Raw genomic sequence first — 23,819 nt, 5'->3', positions numbered from 1 at the left:
TTTTCTCCTTTTGGCTTTGTGGTGAGATGCTTAATGTCTTGTCTTTTCTTTGGTAGAGGTGTCTGTCTTCCTTGTATTAAAGTTTTATTTCTAGGATCCTCTGTAGAACTGGATTGGTAGATAGATACTATTTGAATTTGGTTTTGTCCTGGAATGTTTTGGTTTCTCCATCTAAGTTGATTGAGAGTTTTGCTGGGAATAGTAACCTGAGGTGGCATTTGTGTTCTCTTAGAGTCTGCACAACCTCTGAAAAGGCTATTCTGGCTTTCATAGTCTCTGTTGAGAAGTCTGGTGTAATTCTGATGGGTCTGCAATTGTATGTTACTTGGCCCTTTTCCCTTGCAGTTTTTAATATTGTTTCTTTGTTCTGTGCCTTTAGTGCTTTAATTATTATGTGATGAGAATATCTTCTTTCCTGGTCCCATTTGTTTGGTGTTCTGTAGGCTTCTTGTACCTTTATGACTATCTCTTTCTTTAGGTTGGGGATGTTTTCTTCTATGATTTTGTTGAAGACGTTTTCAACAAAAGTTGGGAATCTTCATTCTCCTCTATTACAATTATTCTTACATTTAGACTTTTCATTGTGTCTTGAATTTCCTGAATGTTTTGGATTAGGAGTTTTTTTTTATGTTTTGAATTTTCTTTGACCATTGTATCAATCTCTTCTACATTATCTTCTACACATGAGATTCTCTCTTCTATTTCTTGTATTCTGTTGGCGATACAACAATTATTATGTAATTCCTGACCTCTTTCCTAGGTTTTCCATTTCCTGGTTTGCCTCCATTTGTGTTTTCTTTATTGTTTCCACTTTTAGGTATTGGACCACTTTATGCAATTCCTTCGCCTGTTTGTTTTCCTGTATTTCTTTAAGGGATTTATTTGTTTCCTCTTTAAGGGCTTCTACCTATTTACCTGTGTTTTCCTATATTTCTTTCAGTGATTTATTTATATCCTTCTTAAAGGACTGTTATCTTTCGGAGATAGGATTTTAGGCCAGCTTCCTGAGTTTCAGGTGTGTTGGTGTATTCAGGGCTTGCTGTGGTGGGAGAACTGGGTTCTGATGATGCCCACTTATATTGACTTCTGTTGCTTATGGCCTTGCACTTTCCTCTTTCCATCTGGTTATCCTTGTGTTTGCTGGTCTGAGTGATCCTAGAGTCTGCCTTTTTCGTCCCTGGGTTGAACAGGTCTCCTAGTAGGCCTATGATCCTGGCTGTAGCAGACCTCCTGTGGGGCCTTCCAACTGGAGGACATTCAAGGGGACAGAGAAGCTGCTGATTTGTTGCCCTGACTGCAGTAGATCTCCTGGGAGGCCTTCAGATTGTTGGGTCTTCAGAGGAGGAGTAGTCACACTGTTGTCCTGTGTAAAGCTATTCTCCAGGAGTGTCAACGGACTGTGACTGTGGTTTCTGTTTCCTTGTGTGCAGCAGAACTCCAGGGAGGCTTTCAGTCTTTCAGGGCCAGTTGTCCTGCCTGCCACAGAGCCCCTGGGAGGTCTTCAGACTGTGGCAACAATTGCCCAGTTGCCCTGTGTGCAAAGGAATTCCTAGGATGCCTTCAGGCTGTGGTGTCCTGGGTGTAGTGGGTCTTCTGGAATGCCTCCAGATGTGGTATCAAATGTTTTGAGTGAAGTGTTTTTTCTGGTGTGCTTCAGGATAGATTGTCAAATGTTCTGAGTGCATCAGATCCTCTGGTAAGCCTCTCCCGGGGAGCAGACTAGCTAGCAATCTGTCCCAGCAGAAAGGACCATGTGGAAGAGGATTGGTATTTGGCAGGTAAAGGATTTGGGGAGATAGGGGATCCCTGAGTCCACTGGCCCCCAGCAGGACTTGGTGGGGAGAGGGAGTTACTAAATGCTGACTGCAGTGGACCCTCTGGTATGACTCAGGATATAGCCTCTTTCAGGGAGCAGACTAACCAACAGTCTGTCCCAGCAGAAAGAACCAGGTAGAAGGGCCATGTCAGAGACTTCTGGTTGGCAAAATTGTCATCTATTTTGATGTCACTGTTGAATTTATAATTGATGTCACTGTTGAATTTATAGGACAGAGTATCATAGTCTAGACTTGCCTTCAACTCTCTACGTTACCCAGGATGGTCTTCATCTCTGATTGTCAGATTTCAGTGTCTTGAGTGTTACATTACAGGTATGCACCATCATACCCAGTTATTATTTAATTTTTAACCTGTTACTTTTATACCTAGTCATTTTAGTAACCAAAAAACACCCTGATAAATTTCAAAAGGCCTTCTAAGGGTGATTCTCCTGAGTATATAGTATAAAAAGTGCAAGACATTTCAGAGGTAATTCATCTTGTATTCTTTTTTTTTCTTTTTTTCGGAGCTGGGGACCGAACCCAGGGTCTTGCCAGGGCCTTGCGCTTGCTAGGCAAGCGCTCTACCACTGAGCTAAATCCCCAACCCTCATCTTGTATTCTTGATGAGGCCGTTTTAGGTTTGACAAGAATCTGATCTCCAAGATGGGAAGCCCCATGGAAAATTCTGTTAAACTGCTTCCTGTAGCTACCAAGTGAGATGCAAGAGTTTCAATCAAATACTTGTCACTACAGTTAGGCACAGAATACCTGAGTGTAGTCCAAACCAAGTGTAATAAAGTTATTCAATGGCTGTAAACAGTGAGTGATATTCTGTGGTGGGTAACAATAGGTCAACTATGAATTTCCTATAATAGAACATTAAATGTTTCTTGATACAAAAATAATAATTAACATATCTGGCATAGTATAAGATATTCTAACAGAAATGAAATAAGAAACCTGGGACATCCCATCAGAAGAATCACATATATAAGGAAGCTACTCAATGAATACCTTGCATGTTGAAGATCATAGAGTCTAAATTCAGCCACCAAGATTTTGTATTCATCCTGAAAGTATAATTGTTGTGTGGCCTTGAAAAACGCTTGTTCCCTGTTAAATTTATTACCTTTGAAATGGATATGGTAGTATTTCCTACCTCAAATAACTGCTTTTTATGAATTATAAAAATTACTTATGCCTTGATCCTTGTGTTACAGAGTTTGAGACCACTGGAAAAGACTGAAGACTAAATCCAAATTGTAGTTAGCGTAGTTTATTTTTTAAAAATGCTAGCAAGGAGACAGTCTTAAAGCCAAATCAAAGGTGTGTTTCACAGAAGGGACTAATGGAAGGGTTTTTAAAGGTGGAAACCACAATTATCTTATTTCTGTGGAATTTCCAGCTGTGTGAGAAACTGTTTCACTCCCCTCTGCTATATGAGGAACTTGTCTCTCTCATTGCACATAGAAAGAAAGGACCTGTCTTATTTTTCCTATACACAATGATAAGTGAGTTTACAGAAGTTGGAGCAAGCTGTAACAGTCTCACAGCAGTTAACACTATCTTTGTGAAGTGAGAAAAAAAATGTTTGCTAAATCCTGACAAGACCTCAGGGTGAAACTGAGATCTGCTGATTCTTTCAGGAACTTTTGCAAACCTGCATTTTTCTATTGCTGTAACTACAAGATTTTCTGATTCTTGAGCAAACAGAAATACCATGGTGACATAAGTGTGTCCTATTCTAATTAAAAGTTCACATCCTATCATCCTTGGTAACAGCCATCAAAGCTACATCAAACTTGTGGCTCACTCAGCTGGGGGTCACTTCTAGACTTATGGAGTCCATAAGTCACAAGAGTCCATGCTCCAGGCTGGGCCCAAGTGGCTCAATAAAAACTTTAAATTCATAAAGAGCTCTACCTGATCTCCTTCTCAACATTTGGGGACTTGCTTGGGATCTATTCTCACCCTAAGAAAGACAACCTAATTTGACACTCTGAGCCTTCTATATTCTCTGGTCTTCTAAATTCTAGTGAGTGTATTCTTCTGAGTAACTTCTGGGTGATCAGCCCAGGGTTACATGTCATCAGAGGAAGCTCTATTGACATTTAGGTTAGGTGACTTCCCACCCCCGGATGCCCTCAGTATTAGTACTATGTTGGATGAATGAGAACATGGTGGCTGGCTATTGTTTGCCTGGCTATTATTTCTGTTTACATTTGGTTTTGTTGCAATTCCGTCTCTTGGGGGCCTCCTATAGTTTGCTCAGTATTTATCCCTCTCCTTGACTCAATGAAGCCTGCTGTTTAAGTCCCACAAAAAATCTATTTGTAAGCTTTCTTTGTTTGATCGCTCTGGTCACTTGATTCTGTTTTTCAGGAATTCAGATGTCTCTGGAGGTATGGATAATACAGCTTTATACTGTTCTACTTTATTAAAAAGCTCACTCTGGAGTGGAATTATATCCTATCTCTCCCAATCTAAGCTTGCTTGTTTAAAAGTTTTCTCAGATCTCTGTGTAAGTCAAATGGCTGTCTGACTGTGGTAAGAGAGAGAGAAAAGAAAAACATCTCAGGAAAAGACAACATGTGCCTTAAAATAGCTAAAATGGAGAGGATTTCCCAATAGAAATCACTGTTGTTTATCTCAAACTCCTCTTTTTGCTTGTTTGTTTTGTTTAACTCTCTAAAATCTAAATCTTTTGCTAAAATATAAATTAATCTCAAAATTATATACACTTTCTGTACTTTAAAACTTGTAAGATCACTGGATATAGTTAAAATCAGTAAAGAAAACTAAGAATAAGGAGGGGGTCCACCTATTTGTAATGAGAAAGCTAAAGGCCCATGTTGTCTAATAGCTCCATGGGTAAAAATATTACAAAAATGCAAATTTTACTTGTTATTGTTATATCTTATTACATCTTTAAATGAAAAGGGATTTACATAAAAATTAGAAAATTTTTCCCCCAAAAAATGGTACAAAAAAATGTTCCCCCATTCAAGGTGATGGATAGTCAAAACTCATGCTGAAATGCAAACATTCTTTCTCTCAGGATCTGTAAGACCATTTTGAGGGACCTGTAAAATTTCAAGCAAGCAGATAGATAGATTGATAGATAGATAGATAGATAGATAGATAGATAGATAGATAGATAGATAGGCAGGCAGGCAGACAGACAGACAGACAGACAGACAGACAGACAGACAGAGAGACAGTAAGTTTAAACTAACAGGGCTAAAACTATAAATCCCTAATCTTGTAAAAGCTTCTAACTTGCTATGAACTGTTAAAGATAATTAGGATATGCAAGCTAATGAGCAGTTACCTTATAAATGATCAAATTCTTTAATATGCTCACAACTATGTTTATAGTCATGCTAAATACCAATGAAATTTATTTACAGGAATAAGCTTATTTACCTTTTGTATGTATTTTCAAGGTAAAACCTAAAACAAGTAAACAAGTAACTGAAAACAAGTAAAATTTCTTTACAATCAGGTAAATGTAATAGATGACCCTGAACCTCTTCAGAGAGATGATGAATATGGTGTTTAAGATATCAGTAGAAAAAAACCTTCCCACAATAGACAAAAATACCAGCTTCTAGAAGCAACCTTATGGTCTACTCCAAAGAAACCAGTTCCACCTGATCTGTGGTAATGCTAACCACTGGGTAAAACTGCCTTACATCTGTCCCGATCATGGACAAGCAGGATGATAGAGAACTGACTTCCCTCTTTGCCTCACCAAGATAGGCTTGCCTCTTAAGTTTCTCACCCACAGGAAACTTTAGGATCTTCCGGATCTAGAAGCTAAGGGTTGATACTGCCCCAAGCAACAAGCAAAGAGTTAATGCCATCTGAAGAGATATCAAAGGTTGAAGTTGTTCTGGCACAGTCCTAGGAACTCTGCCTTCAATAAAACCACCAAGATCTCCATGGAGAGACCTAGGTTCACCATCCAGATAGCAGCCTCCCTGTCATTTTAATTGATACGAAGACAATTTGGATTGTACTTCCTGCTCTAATTTAGCCTTTTGGCGTCTCTGACGATATTGATGGCTGACTGTAGCCTTCATGAGTCTAGCAGCAGCTACCGTGTCAGTCCATTTCACATGTAGAAATGAGACCTTGCTTTTCCTTGAACTACTAGGTCTCATTGAAAAACGTAAATTCTCAGACAGGTCTGCCTTGTTGATAACTTCATATTTAAAAAGATAATACATAATCTTAAGACTTCAAAGCTTCAAAGTTTTAACATATTAATCAGTGAAGTTCTAATAAACTATTAATCCATTCAGGGCAAAGCACTGACTAATATTATCATAGTTGTAGTCTCAAACTTTAAATTTTCTTTGGTTATTTTCTAAATGCAGACTTAAAAATAGTTTTCGTTGTATTGAAAACATGTTTTACACACACACACACACACACACACGCACACGCACATACACGTGCATGCCTGTGCACACCCACACACACTCTCTCGTGGTTTTAACCATGAGTCATTGTTTTGTGTCCCCAAACTTTTGCTGAGTCTCTTTACAGACACTTGTCAACTGTTTTTCTACAATATAGCTTTCAATGCAGATTACAGACAATGATCATGCTAATATGTCTTATATTATCTTATAAACTCTGGTAAACTCCTGTAAACCTCAGAAAGTTGTGACTTGGTTGACCTGTCACATGTCAAATGGACTCCAGATAACTAACTGCTCCCGTCGCATCAGTCAACAGCTTAAGTTTCTCTGCCTTCTGCCTGTCCCTGAAAATGGACTTTTTATTTTCCCTGGTCTTGTCAGGACCACAGGCCTGAAATTCTCAAATGTAAGGTTTTCCCCTAAGTTCCTTAACTTTACCTTCTGTCCTTGGTGTCCATCTCTCACAGCAGATGATTAATATCATCCAGAAATCAGCTGCAAACCGCAGCCTTCTCCAAAGGGATCATTAGCCCTAGGTGGTTGTGTAATGCTATAGAGTCCAAGATTTGTTGAAAGCTGATATAAACTAGTCCAATCAATGTGATTTGTTCCCTGTCTCTCCAGGCTGCATCAGCAAACCAGACACTTCTAACTAATGCCCCACACCCCCCACTCATTTTTCACCATCTCCTCCCCACCCCCACCCCCACCCCCACCCCATCCCATCCTCCATTGCCTGAATCTCCTCCTGGCCTTTGACCAGAATTCCAGCCTTCTTGGGCCCTGATGTCTTATTTTCTGTTGAGAAGCAGTTACTGGAAAGAGATGTGTAGTACAACCAAGTTAAGCTTATCTAGCTTATAAATAATACTAGCTCACAAATAATGAGACTATGCTTATTTTATTTGGTTTTGACAATTACTGGGGTGTAACCCCTGATCTATTCTTCTAACTGCTAGTCTGGCTACACCCCCCCAGCAGTGTGCCCCAGATACTTGCTGTTTCTCCTGGCCATGTGCTCATCCCCCACCCACCATCCACCCCTGTCCCCTCATGGGGGCTTCTTCCTCTCTTCCCTTCTTGTTCCTCCTCCTCCTCTAGTCTCTCTCCTCCAACCAGGTCACTCCAAACCCTTAGTCCCTTCAGTAATTGGCTGTAGCCAATTTTACTTAACCAATAGGTTTAAGACAAGGAACATGTGAACAAAAGCTTGTAAACATGAGAAGTTACTTATAGTCACTCAAGTATACAGTTTAGCATTATAATACATATCGATAAACCAAACCTCAACAAACATGTTGTTCCTTATCCTCACCAAAGCCTAGAACGGTAGGTCCAAAGGAAACCAGTTCCCCTCCACCAGAAGGAGTCACTTTGCTGACACAAATGACATATGACTACCTTTAGCACCCTTCCATACCAGAGGCCATGTTGACCTCCAGACGTCCTTAGTATCGAAAGCACCTGTCACAATGAACAAACAAAACAAACAACAAACAAAAAAAATCTTAAAAGACAGGGCTACTCAAGATAGAGGCTGGAATTTTACTTCATAATTACCAAATTTTACCTGGAGAATGCAGGTGTTGGCTTTTCTCTGTCTTGCTATTTTATGCATCTTAATTCTCCTTTATAAATGTCAATTTCTACCCCTTTGTAATGATCTCACTCCAGGCTAATCAAAACAAAACGAACAACAAATCAACCTAATAATTACTAGTGCCAAAGTAGGCAAAGGCCTTAAATTTTTAGAATGCTCTATGAGGACTCTAAAAGAGGCATTTGACTCTCTAGCTGAGACGGTCCTCCAGAATAGAAGGCGCTTCGGTTGGACCTACCCTTCTTTAGACAAGGAGGACTCTATGACTGGGACAAATATACAATTTTTAAGCTAACAAATTTGCTACAATTAGACAGACTCTGACAGAAAACAGGACCATCAGCAAACCAGTGCTATTACAAATCCTGGTTGAACCAGTTCCCTTGGGTAACTAGAATCTGTCAGACTCATGGTCCCTGGGATCAGATACCAATCCTCACATAATCAAGATAAAGAAAATGAATACTAGCTCAGGCAGACTAGGATGTCCAAGACAAGGCAGGGAATAAAGTGAGAAGTACATTTGTGCTAAATCCTGATCTGATCTAAAGCTAAAAATGAGGTCAGCCTGACACTGTAGTATGTATGGTTCTTACAGGAACTTTTGCTGCTAGGTATTATTCCGGTTTTGTAACCACAAGGCTTTCTGATGCCCTCCCTGATCAAACAGAAAAACCATGGTGACATAAACTGTGCCGTATTCTTATTAAAAGTTCATATCTGTCATCCTTGCTAACAGCCATCATAGCTCTGTCAACAAGAGGTCTGAAACCCAAACACGTGATTTTTAACTTTAGAAACCCCCTGCCCAGTCAGCTTAGACCACCTCTAGACTTGTAATTACAAGAGTACTTGCCCCAGTCAGGTCTGTGTGGCTCAATAAAAACTTCAAATCCATAAAGAGTTTCACCTGATCTCCCTCTCTTGGATGAGAACCCTGAGGAGGGTGCAAGCTGCTAGGAGCTCATATTTTGGGGAGAGATCAATGGCTACAAAGGAGGACATCAAGTACAGAATGCAGTTTCCTCAGTCATCACACCATTAGTGAATAAAATGGAGGATTTCCGTGCCATACTTCCAAATTTAATGCTTCAGCCACTTTGTTAAACTTAACTGTTATTTAATTTCAGTATGCTGCTTTCCTCTTGCAAAATGGAATGTTGATAGCATTTACCTCATGTCTATTATATAATACATATGTAATATATATGTACATATATATATGTATGTGTGTGTGTGTGTCAAACATGTTTGGAATAGTTATGTAATTGGCTACTTTAACATTTCTAACAAATGTTTCCATTAAACAAAGCATGACTGCAATAGAGAGAAAAAATTCATTATATAAGACTGTTAACAGTCCTGATTTTTATACTTAAAATGTCTGTTGGAAGAAAGATAATTTAGAATTCTGTGGTGTTTCAAGTTGGTATCTGCAAATGATAATTTCCTCCTTTGGTTACTGTGGCCAGCACCCCAGGTGTGGAGAACACCTGAATCCCATTATGCTTTCTGGTTTACAGGAATGTTAACATTCCAACTGTAAGGCAGGAGACTAAACTTTATACAGAAAACAAAAATGACTTTATACAGAAAAAGAACATTATGAGGAATAGCTTTCCTTATCTGAAAGTTGGTTTGCAAATTAAACAGAGCTCTTTTCTAGACTCTCCACTATTCTCTTGTAACCTAATCCTTCTAATTTGTTATTCTAACTTCCGGAGACATCCTTCCTTTACCTATTAGTATGCTAATAAGAAAATTCCAGAGACCACGGGAGTTTCTGCCCTTTGTCTCTGTCCTTCGGCGCATTACCACAAGAACAAAGAATTTATCCAAGCATGGGAATTTTGCGCGCGCGTACACACACACACACACACACACACCATTTAACACCATCCCAGTACCACTCCCTGAAGCCCTTAGAAGATGGAAAACTGTTTTTCTGTGAGGTGTGTAACTCCAGAGCTGAACTTGAATAAAACTATCTCTTGTATCAAGTACTGTCTCCTGGCTTGTTCAGGTGGAGGGAGGCTGTGTAGTTGTACCTCCAGGAACTAGTAGAAGAACTTTCCATTACTTTTCTATCAATACCTCATTTCTACATTCCCTAAATCAGCTCTGCTCTCTGCATAGTTTCTTACCATCGAATTATTGAAATTTCTCAGGCTTGAGTTCAAGCACGCTGAGATGGATTGCTGGGAATGAGTTTATTAGAAGAGTTATTAACATTGTGGACAGATATACTTACAGACAACAGAATGGCATAGGGGATTGAGGAGAGTTCAAGCCCCTGAACCATAGATGGAAAGAACAATGGGGCTCTGAACAGAGGAAAATCAAGACCTACAGGCAGAAGGGGGGTGTCTCATATTTTTTTGAGGGCAGAAGTTGTTAATTTCTAAGGCAGTGTAAAGAGACAGAGGACAGAAAGAGGCCAGAGTCTGATCTTCAACAGATGGATTTGTTTATTGGCACATACAGTGAGGTACAGTCTCTCTTCCTCAGGAAATTGAAGGGTCTGCCAGGGGGAAAGCTGGCTATGACCCTTTATAGAGGCAGAGAGAGGAGCTTGGATGTGAAGATATTGTTGCAGCTTGGGGGTTAGTGGGGGCTCACCTTCCTGAAATTGTTTGTCTAAGGTGAGGCAGTCTTTTGGAAGACAGGCTGGCTCAACAGACATTCCTTTCTATGCTGGCCCACAAGACTGAACAAGGTCATCTTTAATCTCATAGTAATCCTGTTTATAACTCTCTCCGGCATGGATACACAGTGGGCTTGGTTACCATCTAAGGTTCTTGATAGGGTTTGTGTTCTCTTTGCCAGTTAAAGAATTAAAAGGCAGAAAAGCCTTTAAGTGTGAGAGTCTAACACCACAGACAGGAGTAGACAAGAATTAGAAGTTGAAGAAAAGCTTTTATTAGGGGTGAGGAAGCACATGCATGCAGCAGACACACACACACACACACACGCGCGCGCGCGCGCGCGCGCGCCCCAAAAGACCCTCCATAAAGCAAGGGGGAGATCTGGAAAGCCAAAAATCTAGTTTCATTGCAAGGGCTTGGTCTCTGAAGTGTCTTCCTCCCATAATTTAGGATTAGCCAGGTTTTAGAAAGATAGAGCAGCTAATTGGTCCACAAATATTGTGTAACATTTCTTTTAAAGTGTCTTTTTTTTCCCCCCGGAGCTGGGGACCAAACCCAGGGCCTTGTGCTTGTTAGGCAAGCGCTCTACCACTGAGTTAAATCCCCAACCCATGTGTAACATTTCTTGATCTGGCCTCAGATTTGTTGACCCAGTCTATCAGCAGGGGACCCGAAGGTAGACAAGTCCTCAAGGCCTTTGTTTTAACCTGCAGAATTTTATATGGGGGTTGGGGGGGGCGGGGCGGGGTGGCGGAGGCAGTCATCTTGGAAATTCACCATTTTTATTGTCTAGTCATGATCCCTCTCTACTATTTGTCTGCTTCCCAGGAAATCTGTCTAACCCCAGGCCTGTCAACAACACAAGCCTTCAGTCTCTCTGAATCTTAGGCAAGAATCAGGGAAGTGGGTAGGAAGCAGGACATGTGGCCAACAATATCCTTTCTGATGTTTTAACTTTCTCAGTAAGAGATCCTGGTCCCTGGAAGACTATTTGGTTCTCAAACAATGTCTCAGTAGAGTGCCTGGTGGTCACTGCAGGTGTTGTGGATCTTTGTAACTTTACAGTCAATCAAGGCCAGTCATAGTTAAAGTCTATATTTTGTGATCTCACTTATGGGAAGTAATTTACATAATTGATAGACTAGGTCTTGATGAGATTTGAGTTATTAACCTAATCCAATGAGTTTTAGTGGATTATTGAAGGGAGAGAACTTAATAGAGTATGAAGAATTAATGACCTAAAAGCCTCAGATACACTGAGAAACTCTGGACAGAAAAGTTGACTTGAATGAGAACATTCATGAGCTGTCAGGATCCAGGACTCTCTTGATAAAGTTCAAAGGGTGCTGTGGTCCCCTAAACGAAGGAATCCCCCATGAGACAGCAGAGGAATTGAACTGCAGATGGGACCAGACGTCCCCTGCTTTAGGTGCCATAATTTTCATGGCTGTTAGTCACTTCAGATAGTCTGGTGGTTATTGTTTTGTTTCGCTTTGTTTTAACTGAAGTTTTATCTTGGAAGCTGGGACCAGAGTTTCACTGTAGCTTCTCAGGTGGTGCAAACAGGAATGGAGCTTGAGCTGCTTTTAGAATTTCCCTCTCAGAGCTCCTCTGTCCTTCCCTATCTTCTACTTAGCAATGTGAGCTTAACTTCATCCTGACCGAGTGTTTGATGTTGTTGTCCTTGTTCTTGTGTGTGCTGGGGTCACACACAGGAGCCAGAGCCTCATGCTTTATATGTAGGTCCCAGACAGTACACCACTGGTCCTTAACTCTCTTTTAATAAGGATAATTTTCTATGCTTTTAGAAGTGCAACATTGCTGTGTTTTATTGTTCTATAATGAGATATAGTGTGGTCACACAGTTTACATCTGCAGTCATTTATGGCTCTCTGTGACACTAATTGGGTGTCTTCCAGAACACATTAGTCCCTTTATCCTGCCTGGTGTCTTAAAACACTGTAGTTTCCAAGTAGCTATTAAAATTGACTTCAGAGTCTGCTTCTGTTTATATTAAAGATACTTCAGCATTTAAACTTTTCAGCAAATTAGAGGATCCTTTTATTATAAAATTCGCCAATTGGAAATGACTTGGTAAATTAAAAAAAACAAAACAAAACATTGAATGTATATGAATCTATAATGTTCTTTCTAGAATCAAGGGGAAACTCACAGGGCACTAGAGATGTCCATTCTTGAGGACACAAACCTGTGGTGGCTGTGAGGAGGAATTAAAGTGGAAAAGAGTGCCCTACACAGGTACAAATAGGTGTTTCTCACTATCTTTCCATAATTGAAAGAAAACGAAGACATGACCACTCCTAGGTATTGTTGAAGACAAATGGTTTATTGTAGATATAAGGGAAAGTTCAGCTAGAGGCATCTAAAAATGTCTAGACTAAACCTGGTCAGGGAAAGAGGTGGGGACAGGCAAAAGAGGAAGAGGAAAGAGGGCAAGTAGACAAAGGGAGGAACTGGGGCCCAAGAGGACAAGAGAGGACACTTAGCCAGTAGGTGAAAGAAACAAATGGTTAGAGGAGGTGGAGAAGCCGACTGCAGAATTTAGAGTCGAATATGGGATATGGCAGAAGAAACAACTGATACATACATAATTTAGGGAAGTTAAATCAGCAGCTTGTTTCGGTTAGGAGAGAGGTGGAGTCTTGGAAGGACACTCATATATGCCCCTCCCACAATCTGCTCCAAAACCGCCTGCAGCAAGCCTGTCCCAGTGTTTCTTTGGAACTGGGGGTGGGGGGAGAATACAGTGTCTTTACTTTTTATTTTGATGCAGTCCGGTATTTTTGAAGTAGCCCCAGCAACTGAGTTTTGAAGTCACATTAGGGTTGAATCATGTTCTCACTGTATGGTGTATACAAATAGCAGAAACTCTGAACAAAGAATGTTTGTTGGCTATTCGTGCCACCTTGAGTGGCAGGAGGGCTTTCCCTGCTGTGCTCACAAATGCTTTGTAAGCCCTTTCCCCAGAGAAAGCCCTTTCCTCAGAGAAAGGCCAGGCCCAGCACCTAGATTTCCCTATTGGCCTTAGCTGTCATTCCCAGCCCTGAGGAAGAAGAGCTAGGCCTGCTCTACAGAAAAATAAAAATATTAATAAACTCCTGAGCTTGCCCAAAGATCAAGCCACACAATTCCTCCAACCATAGGCCACCCTGCAAAGCTCTGCTCCATCTCCCCTCAAGAAACCCTATATTAAAAAACCCTGTGTTTTGCCCAGTTCCGCTACTCATCCTAACAGAGGCCGTCGCCACCCCCACCCCCCCCCCCCCCCCGCACACCTCCCCCACACACATACACTTCCGGCCCAGGGTTTTCCCCTCCTGATAAATCTCTTGGGTGAGGTTTGTTGTGCAGTGTGACTTTGTGGTATTCCTTGGACCCAGACTGTCAGGACACCTTTCCATCCCACATTTAATGCTTACGGTGGCATTTTGTAACATGGCTCCATACTTGAGCAGAAACCAAACTAGGTAACACGATGCAAATTTTATTTAAAATATATAACAGGTCCTCTTAGAAACAGACTGAAATTTGTACTCTAACTTTGTGCTATTTAAATAGAAGGCAGCAGGTAGACAGGTGCCCGCCTTTGGTAATTTTGTCTTCACAGACAACTCTTTAGTCATGAACGTTAACTCTGCAGCTTTAGCTGTTAGAAGACACAGCGCTCGATCTCCATATCGACAAGTCGGTATATATCTCTTGGATTCACTGAGAGACATACAGCGGGAGAATATTGGAGCACTACTTACAGTCAGCACCAGAATTCTCAACTTTGGGAGAAAACATTATGGGAGACCATCTAACTACAGAATTGCAGGAAAGATGAGATGTAGTTCCAATATTCCCAGGGGAGCTTCTTACCTATCATTATTTCTCATGAAGAACCTACCAGTTATCTATAGGCTGACTGGATCTTCCTGTTGATTCAGTGCCTATTTTTGGTTTCATCTACTCATGCATTATTTCTTTTAAAAGGCTTAGTTATTGTGAGATGGAAAGCTTATTTTATCTTGGTGTTTACGTTGTGATAAAGATTAAAGGCAGCTTTCCCCTCTCACTATAAGAATAACAAGGAACTGACAGATTCTAAAGGACATATGTCTGATTTCCTCGGGGCCACAGCTTTTGGTTTAGTGCCTGGCGAACACAAGTGCTCAAGGTCTGTAGGTAAGCTGAATAAAGGTACCTGATTGGCAACCTTGCCTTAGAGTTAAATTCTATGTGGCCACAACAAGAACTACGGGGTGTAGTGATGATTTTTTTTTCCTCCAACACCTCCAAGATAAAAGATTTTTCTTCTGGGCCCTAACAGGAATCTCAGCATAATTCTATCGTGATAACTTTCTTTTGAAATGATTAAAACGTCGGCGGCGAAGTGTGAAGTATGAGAAGAAAACTATAAGGTTAAAGCGAATGTAAATAGTATTAACAAAAATGTTCGAAAGATCAAAGAATGCCGTTAATTAAAGCAGTTGAGTCCACCTTCTCTCTAATAGAAATCTGTGCAAGCAGGTAGGTTGCTTAGCAACTCAGCAATGCTTCCTCATCCGCTCCGGTCTTGAGTCCCGCCCCCAGTTCCGCCGCCACGTCCAGCTTCGACTCAGCCCCTACTTCCGCCGTAACCAGCCAGTGGGGACCTAGCGGCCACTCTGTTTGGCCTGTATTGTAATGCCTGTCTAAAAATGTGTCAATAAACAATCAAAAGTAGAAATGTATTCTTTATCTATCATTTATACCTCACCTTGATAGATAAACATTCAGAATGAAATTTCTAACTGTGGGCTAGCGACTTTCTGTAGCCTGTGAACTCCGGCATAATTTTCAGGCGCTCTGTAGATAGCCGCGCTGGAGGGCGACGTGGGCCGCGAAGGACCCCGCTGCTTGCCATCAAGGAAGCTAGGCGGGCGGCTGTTCGCGGTTTGAGTACCAGGCGGTTCCACCATGTAAGTGTCAGTCCCCGCGTCCCGGCCTTGACTCCGTGGCCGAACTCGACAGTAATGACTTCTTGTTCTCTCCCACAGGTCGAAGGTGTCCTTTAAAATCACGCTGACGTCGGACCCGCGGCTACCGTACAAAGTGTGAGTGACAGGCAAGGCTGGAGCCGGCTGGGCCTGGAGGGACAGAAGGGGACAGAAGGAGGGGTGCAGCATTTCTGCTGAAAGCCAGTGCCCCTCGCAGTGGGCAGGTGCAATGGAAAGAACATTGGGCAAGGATGGAACCCTTTTCCTTAATTTTAAAGGTCTTTACTTGGACCAGCTGTTACCGGAAGTTAGTGAGGACTTCCTAAGTCTGAACTTTTGACGGGTTCAAATCTAACACTGTTAACTTCAGGTATTTTTGTTGTTGTTTTGTTGTGTATAGACTCAATAACTGGATGCGTTAAGCGCTGAACCCCAAGCCATACTAACTTGGGCCTTCATGAAAAGTGTTTAGCAAGTTGTAGGGCCATGTGTTCTTGTTGGGCCCGCCCTTATACTTGAGCAGTTCAGCAGATGGTTAACACGGGTTACCCATCTCGATCATATTATGATTTTTAAGTAGACCTTTTTTGAGTTAGTGCAGCTGGAAGACCTATGCTAATTGGCAAAACACCGGGATTTCCATAGATTTTTTTATTCATGACTCGTTTGGTGGTACCAAAGCCTAGCTAAGTGACCTGATGCCAGGTGTCATCGTCTTCTGTGACTTCCCACCTGTGATTCATTCAGCTTCATGGCTTGTGGTTCCCTTACCCTTCCATCTCTAAGATGGTCTCCTTATACCCTGCCTCTCCAGTAAGGGCTCATTCTTTAAACTGTCGTTTTCAGATGGCCATATTCTCTTCCTCTAGATGCTTTACTGCAGTATCTCTTCTACAATAACTCGTTTAATTGCTTACCAAGTGGCTTTTTTAATCTGTCTCGGTTGCCTCCCTAGTACTATACTCACTCATTTCTTGTGCAGATGAAACTATGGTTTGCCTTTTTAAATCATTCTTTTGCAAGCTTCCTGGAATCTGATAGCCACCTCTCCCGCTTGGAGTATTTTGCTTGATGAAACACCAAATTTGTGTTCTCTGCACTGTTCCTGAAGAAAATTACAATAGCTCTGGTTGATGAGTTTTATTGGGGGAAAACAAACCAACCACTCATGACTGGCACTCTACTATACTCGCCCAAATTTTCTTATTTTCCTATCCTCAGAAAGTATTGTTTTATTCCCACCATTCAAATGAAGTCAGAGGGGACTTCTCTCATTTTCATGGAACGCCTATGAACATCTCCCATACCTTTACCTTAAAGAATATAGCTACTGTGGGGAAAGCCTCTTTCTACAGTCTGCCTGTTAGTTTTGCTCAGGATTAAAGTAGGTTAGTCAGGGCAGTTTCTCTGGTTGTTGGTGTGCCCCACTGCACTGGCTTATGCTCAGTAGTGGGTGAAAGTGCTCTGGAAAGAAGTGAGGAGGAACGGGAAGGGACAGTAGGACAGTGCCACTATCAGTACTCCTGGAGCATTGACTGTTCCAGGAACTACACTGCAGCTGAATGAGCTTTGTCAGTTCTTCAGTGCTGTGTACGTTTAATGCATGTGTAGCTGTGCGCACACGTGTGGGCACTCTGTTGATGTTCTTGAGTACCTGCAGAATACTACCAAAACCTTTGTATTTAAACAAATGACTATCAGAAAATTTCTTGTTATTCTTTGCCCCACTAAGCCCAAAAAGAAAATGAAGGAAAGGAAAACAAGATGCCCACTTTAGTTATTCAGTTACATTTGGAAGGAAAGATGCTAGCACAAACAATTCATTTGCACGTATGAAAGTCAGTACTATATGGTGTGACTCTTGAAGAGGAATCCGGGCTTAGCCCTACAAAGTTCTGTGATAGATAAGACATGAATGGGTTATGTGATGACACATAGGAAAGCTTAAAGAGAAGTAGTTTCTCTGCTTGAGAAGTGTCTGAGTTTTGTACTTAACACTTTGTTGTTGTTGTTGTTGTTGTTGTTGTTGTTGTTGTTGTTGTTGTTTTTAAACTTAGATGAGAGGCAATAAAATAGACTGAGGATATGGAGAAGTTGGCCTTGCTGACAGCCATCTCCCCCTGGGCACACAGGCATGCCTGCAATCCCAGCATTTGTGAGGCAGAGGCAAGCAGAATTCTCTGGGTTGGAGGCTAGCCTGACACCCTGTCTTTAAGAAGAGAGAAAATTCGTCTTAATGTCTGCCCATGGTCTGCACTTGTATCTACCTGGATGGAGCCATGGCTTGGTGGTTTAAGAGCACAAGCTACTTTTGTAGAGGACTCAGGTTCAGTTCCTAACACCCACATGATGGCTCACAACTGGCAGTGACTCCAGTTCCAAAGGATCTGATGCCCTCTTCTGGCCTCTGAGCACCTCTACACATGTGTACACACAAAGACGGAGACACATACACATAACATACAATAAACCTTAAACACAGGAAACACAAAGAGAAGGCGGAACTCTGCGTGCAGGGTGTTGGTTTTCACACGGAGCTTTGGTCCCTTGTCTGGACTCTGCTTTCCTAGTGTCTTGTTTCGCATCAGTGCATGGAATGCTGCCTTGAAAACAGACAACTTTCACAGCCCCAAACAAATGTTGCCCATCTGCAATGAAATGAACTTTGTGAAATTCTTCTCTCCGTGTTGCAGCCTCAGCGTTCCTGAAAGCACACCTTTCACAGCTGTGCTAAAGTTTGCAGCAGAAGAGGTAAGTGTGGGTTCGAACAGCGTCTTATGGGTGTGTTTAGTGTATCTCTGGCTTTTGTCTCTTGTGAATTTGCATGAGCTGTGCCCTTCCTTTCCCTCATTTTCCTGTCGTTCATTACTGGGCTCATGCTAAAGGAGTCACAGCCCAGGAAAAGTTAATCTATCTTCTAGTTAGGAAACAGTGACTTGAGTAAGTTGGCACATCTGTTTAATGCAGCAAATGAAAAGTGTAGAATTTAATTGTACCAGTTTGTTTTTAAGAGCTGATTATTATACCCACTTGGATTGGGCATACTAAGTACATGTGTGTACTTTTGGTAAAAATTGCTTGTTTTGAAATGTCTAAATGTTTAAAAACATGTTGGTATTTTCTGTTTTTAAGAATTGAGAGTGTTCTACCTCGAATTATCAGAATTGTTTACAAAGCATCAGTAGGCACAGCTCTTGGAAGTGTAGGGTGATGTGGGCCAGTGGCACCAGGCTATGATTCGGGAACCTTCAGCTTTCTGACGTAGTGGTGGTGTGAGTCACCTACATGGTGTAAAGCAAATACCTCCGCTCTGTGCTCCTCCTCCACTCAGCCCCATACTGAGACTGAGTCCCTGTGCTGCGTGCTTACCCAAGCTGTGTCTAACCAGAGCTCTCACACTGCTATGGACTCCAGTAACCCTGCTCTTAGGATGTCCCTTCCTAACAGGCTGTCGGACTCTAGACTTACAGAGTGGTAATAGGGGCTGGGATCTCATTCTGTCTTTCATGTTTCCTTGGGACTATATTGGCATTTATTTTTTTTCTTTTCTCCCTTTTAGTTTAAAGTTCCTGCTGCTACAAGTGCGATTATTACTAATGGTAAGAATTCACTTGTAATCTTAAATGCTAGAGGCAGTTCCCATAGCCCCTAGTGTATATTAACAGAAACGTTACATTAATGGTGAACTTTGCATGGAGGCCACTGTATATAATGAGTGTGGGAAGCTTCAGACTATCTAGTATATCTATCTCTCCCTCTAGATTAATACTACAGGCAAGATATACATATATAAAGTTGTCTCAGAAAGCACTTTAGAGTATAGAAAGTTAAGCAGGAGTGTGACTGCCCTATAATGAATAAATGTACTAATAGACTGCTGGTTGGCAGGCTTGCAGTGTTTTCCTATTTAAATATATTCAGTTAAAAAACATTTGAATGCCTCGGAGCACTGGTACAAATTCCAGTGCGACTGGTCTTATGTGGTAGTAAACAGTGAGTGAGCTGTGAGAGGAGTACGTGTCCATGTCTGTGTATAAACTGCTGCAGATGGGAAGTGTCCTGTGTAGGGCGTTCCACCTAGGGGAGGGGAGGGAAGGGGGCAGTAGCTCAACGTGATTAGGTATGACTGGATTTCTTCTTCTGTGTGTTGTCACATTGAAAAAGGGTGGTTAATTTTCTAGAAAGTTAAAGATTTTCTAGTGGGAATGTTTACAACACTCAGAGTGTCACTAGAACATGAACAAAATAACCTGGGTCTCTCTCATCTTGGAGATTGCCTACCACCCGCAGTGGAAATGACTAGTGGTATGAGGTGTTTGTCTCTCGAACAAGGAGTGGTCCTGCTTGCTAGGTTAGTAAAGTGGGATGGAAAACACTGTCTTCTGTAGAAGTGTGAGAGCCATTGCACTTAGGAGCTTTTGGTTGGTGTTCTGGGTTACACAGGACAGACAGTTGATGGAAGAAAGGGGCCACTGCGTCCTCAGCTTCTCAACAGCAGGGGGATCAGTCTCTGAGGAACTGAGCTGCCTAGACGCTCTCTTTATTGTTCCTTAAAAGGCACCTTTAGCAAGTTAATTTCCACATACCAAAGCTTATTATCTGATCTAGAGGTTGTCTTAAAAGACCCATCACCTAAGCAATTCTCAGATACATGAGTAACCCCCAAACCTCAGATAACAGTCAGTGACAAAAGACTTCTTTAAAACGTAGGTGCCATCACTCTGGAATTCATGCCAGATACGGTGGCTCTGCTAAATCCTGCTGTATCTTTTGTCTTCTCCTGAGGCGTGTATGACACGTGCTCATGGTTGGTGCCTGCAGACAGGTGCTGACCTGAGAGATTGTTGTCTGGGTTCTGGGGCTAAAGCTGCTCAGCCTTCGCCTGTGCCCATAGCCGCAGTGTCTCGTTACTGTAAAATTGTTGTAGCTTTAGAAATAACTTAGATGGTTTGTAATTTCTTTTTCAGATGGAATAGGAATTAATCCTGCACAGACTGCTGGTGAGTGTCTGCTTGTCTGCCCATCGAAGCTGAATGTTTTATTCATTTCAACTAGACGGGATTTTTCAAAAGACACAGCTGTGTAAAGCTTCTCATGTAGCAGTCTCCTTCTAACTCATTGATAATTGGTTTCATTTATATATGTTAATGTTCTCTGGCTTTCACCACATGTAAATGTAAGCCTGATTAGTAATGGTTTAGGAATTTAAAGTATTAATGTGTATAACAAAGAAGTCAGAAGCTGAGACTGTGCCAGGTTCTAACTGCCCCTCCTCTTAATGTGATTCTGTCATAGCCAGTGAGCTGCTTCAAGTCTGGATATTTCATGGGTAGCATCCAGAAAGTGCCAAAAAAGAGTGCTAGCTGCCAGCCACTCTTTAAATAGCTACAGACACTGACATCTCAAAGGCTGCGATCCCAGGAGAGTTGTGGGAACATAACTAGCATGAAGTGTTGGCGTCCTGGCCTGCTGGTGGGGTACATGTGCTTTATATTAGTAAAGGTGCTCTCAGCCTGTGGGAAGACTGCCGTTCCCCAGATGTGTGCTTTGGGCTGCTACTCCAATTGTGATGCTTTGAAGCTGTGCAATTTAATATAGCTTCATTCTGGAACAGTACTTGTCTTTTAAACAATTGTATTGGGAAGATTCCGAGTTATAAAAGTTATCGGCCACTGGAAGTCATAGATCTAGACTGTGAAGAGTGACTTACAGTGGCAGGTTATTGTTGTCACCATCAATCCTCTTGAGTATATACTTTAAATTGAAAGTCTTATTTATGGAAAACTGTGAGGCACTATATTACTAATCCTGTGCAATCTGGGAGTAGATGGTTTTATTTTTTTTTTTTTTATTCTGTAAGTTTTTGTTGGTTTATGTTAGTTTAAAATTTTTGCTTACTCATGTGTTGCCCTTTAGCTTGATTATAATACCATCAGGCGACCAAGCCCGAGGAGTATCAGAATATCTCAGTGGCCTCCGCTGCCCTTGTACTCACTGTTTTCCTATGGTGGCACCATTGATTGATGTTGCTCTGGCTTGCCAGTGGCTGGTGTGCCATTTGAACATTTGTTGATCTGTGAGGGTGGGAGAGAAGTGGGGGCAGAGCTTCCGTGTTGACACTGGGACATCCTCTCTGCCTTAATTTGCTGGGTGACAATGTTACTTGTCCTCTTTAGACGCCTGACATTGCGTTTTTGTTTATTGTGTAGGAAACGTTTTTCTGAAGCACGGCTCAGAGCTGCGGCTCATTCCTCGAGACCGAGTTGGGAGCTGCTAATGTATGCTTCTTGGAATGCACAGCCTCTCAGAATGAACACTGGGATTTGTTGTTGCTGTACAATTGAAATCAGGCATTCACAGCACAATGGAAGCACCGAGAATCAGCGGAACAGGGAACCTTGACGCTTGTCCCTTCCTGTTCATTTTTTCATGGGAAGAGAGAATGCCTTTGAGTGGAGGGTACCACACCACAGGTCACACCGTGGTGACTGCTGCCTCACCAGAAGAGAGTACCTCTGTGACAAATGGACTGTGCTTTAAAACAAAAACAGCAAAACTGGAGGATGAGTCTGCTAATTCTTTTCAGGAGCATTTGGAAAAATTAAAATTCACAGAATCATATGTATCTTCTAATTTTGAAATTTAAAAGGATAATTGATCATAGAAGCATTTGGCTTGACAGCATCTCTTAGTTAGACTTTTAAATTATATAATTTGTGATGAACTTAATAGGTATTTGAATGAACAGTTAAATTTATATAAAACCAAACATTGAATTATGGAATCTAACCATTGTAAGTTGCTGTTGTGCATCGGATAGCTTCAACAATAGTGACCCTGTGAAATCAAGTGTCATGGTGGGAGCTGACAGTACCACAGGAGCACCCTTAGCTATATTATGAATTCCTTGATAAAGAATAAAGCTTTAAGACAGAAGTCCTTAAACCATTATTTTTGAAGATTTTATTTTTGAGCAGCATCCAAAAGTATTGTTGCAGAGATGATCTGAAGTGTTGATGGGGTGTCCCTTAATGAAGAGGAAACTTTAAAGAAGCTGTTAGCATTAGTCACACGTGGATAAAGAACCAGGGAAGCAAAGCCAGGCTTTTGCCAGAGAGCAGAGGAAGTGAGGGGGAGCAGGAGGCTGGCAGTATCCAAAGTCAGGATGGAGCTGTGGCAGGGGTGGAAACGTGTGAAAGGGAGAAGACTGGGCACAGGGTCAGAAGGCAATTGCATTACACATCAAAACTCAGGGGAGCAATCTACAAGGATGGTGAAGGGGGCTTGGTAGGGGTGACAGCCTGAGTTCAAGTGCCAGAGTGAAGGAGATTACCAACTCCCCAGAGTCATCCTCTGACCTCATGCAGACACCCAGATGTGAGCCAATCCCCTCCCACGATAACTATTTGCCTTTACACAGGAAATCCACAGCTGGCACATGTTTCAAGATGGATCAAATGCTGACTGAGGGAGAACTAGGCAGCTCTGCTTTAGTAGGGGAACTCTTTGGAGGTGAGGGGTCTCCCTAGAGGTAGAAGTACAAGTTCTCAATAAATACTAAGTTCATTGATAATGTCTTCAGGACCAGTTTTTATCTTGTGTCTCATATTCCTTATCATGGGGCTGTCTTAGTAGGAAGGAATTGTCCTTATCTACAGGTTTGCAGGTACTGGGGTTCTGAATTATGTAGCAATACGCAGCTCATGTTTACTGGGTTTTTATGGTTATGTCCAGTGCCTGGAGACCTTATTCCTTATATTAGGCCTCTGCTAACCAGACATTTAAAAATATTTGCCACCTAATTCTGCTTCTATTAAATTTCTTCCATTCTGCCTTTAGCACAAAATTCTGCTTGTCAGTACTGTTTATACAGACTTACAGTATGAAATGATTTACCTAACAAACCAGTTCTTTAATTTGAAAATACATAGTCTTGAAAATATTTTACTCAAAAACTAGGTAATTTGTTATTAAATGTGATCTGTAAGTTCAGAACATTTTAGGCATTGTATTTAATTTTAATGTCTATAATTAATACCTCAGGAAAATACATTTTGTTATACCGTAAATCATAGCTACCATTATTTTGCTATCAGACTTACTAACCAGTTTATTAATACTGTTTTTGAAAATGCAAAGATAAAAGGTAAGTCATAAAAATAATTATATTTCTAAATGTTAATCTGTTAATTGGAAGAGGAGAACTTCAGGCAGTCCCAGTCCTGGATAGTCTCCAGAGTGAAACTAGGAAATTCAAAGTCCTGACTTCTGAAGTCATCCCTCGGGTTCTCACTCATTAGGCATGAGGACCCCTGTAAGCAAGACTGGGGGCTGCATATGCT

General features: G+C 41.5%; 1 protein-coding gene across 1 annotated transcript; it reads left to right on the top strand.

The window, feature by feature from the left end:
* The first annotated feature begins 15,373 nt into the window (after positions 1–15,373).
* Ufm1 (ubiquitin-fold modifier 1) lies at positions 15,374–23,546 on the top strand. The gene is given in 6 exon segments (NM_001126080.2): positions 15,374–15,459; positions 15,538–15,594; positions 18,171–18,228; positions 19,037–19,076; positions 20,445–20,477; positions 21,687–23,546. Coding segments are annotated over 6 exon segments (258 nt in total). The 5' UTR covers positions 15,374–15,457; the 3' UTR covers positions 21,755–23,546.
* Positions 23,547–23,819: the final 273 nt, after the last annotated feature.

Source organism: Rattus norvegicus, chromosome 2, assembly GCF_021556685.1.
Source record: "Rattus norvegicus strain SHRSP/BbbUtx chromosome 2, alternate assembly SHRSP_T2T, whole genome shotgun sequence".
NCBI classification, from domain to species: Eukaryota; Metazoa; Chordata; class Mammalia; order Rodentia; family Muridae; genus Rattus; species Rattus norvegicus.
Note: the sequence above shows the minus strand (reverse complement) of the source record. Positions and strands in the feature narration are given on the sequence as shown.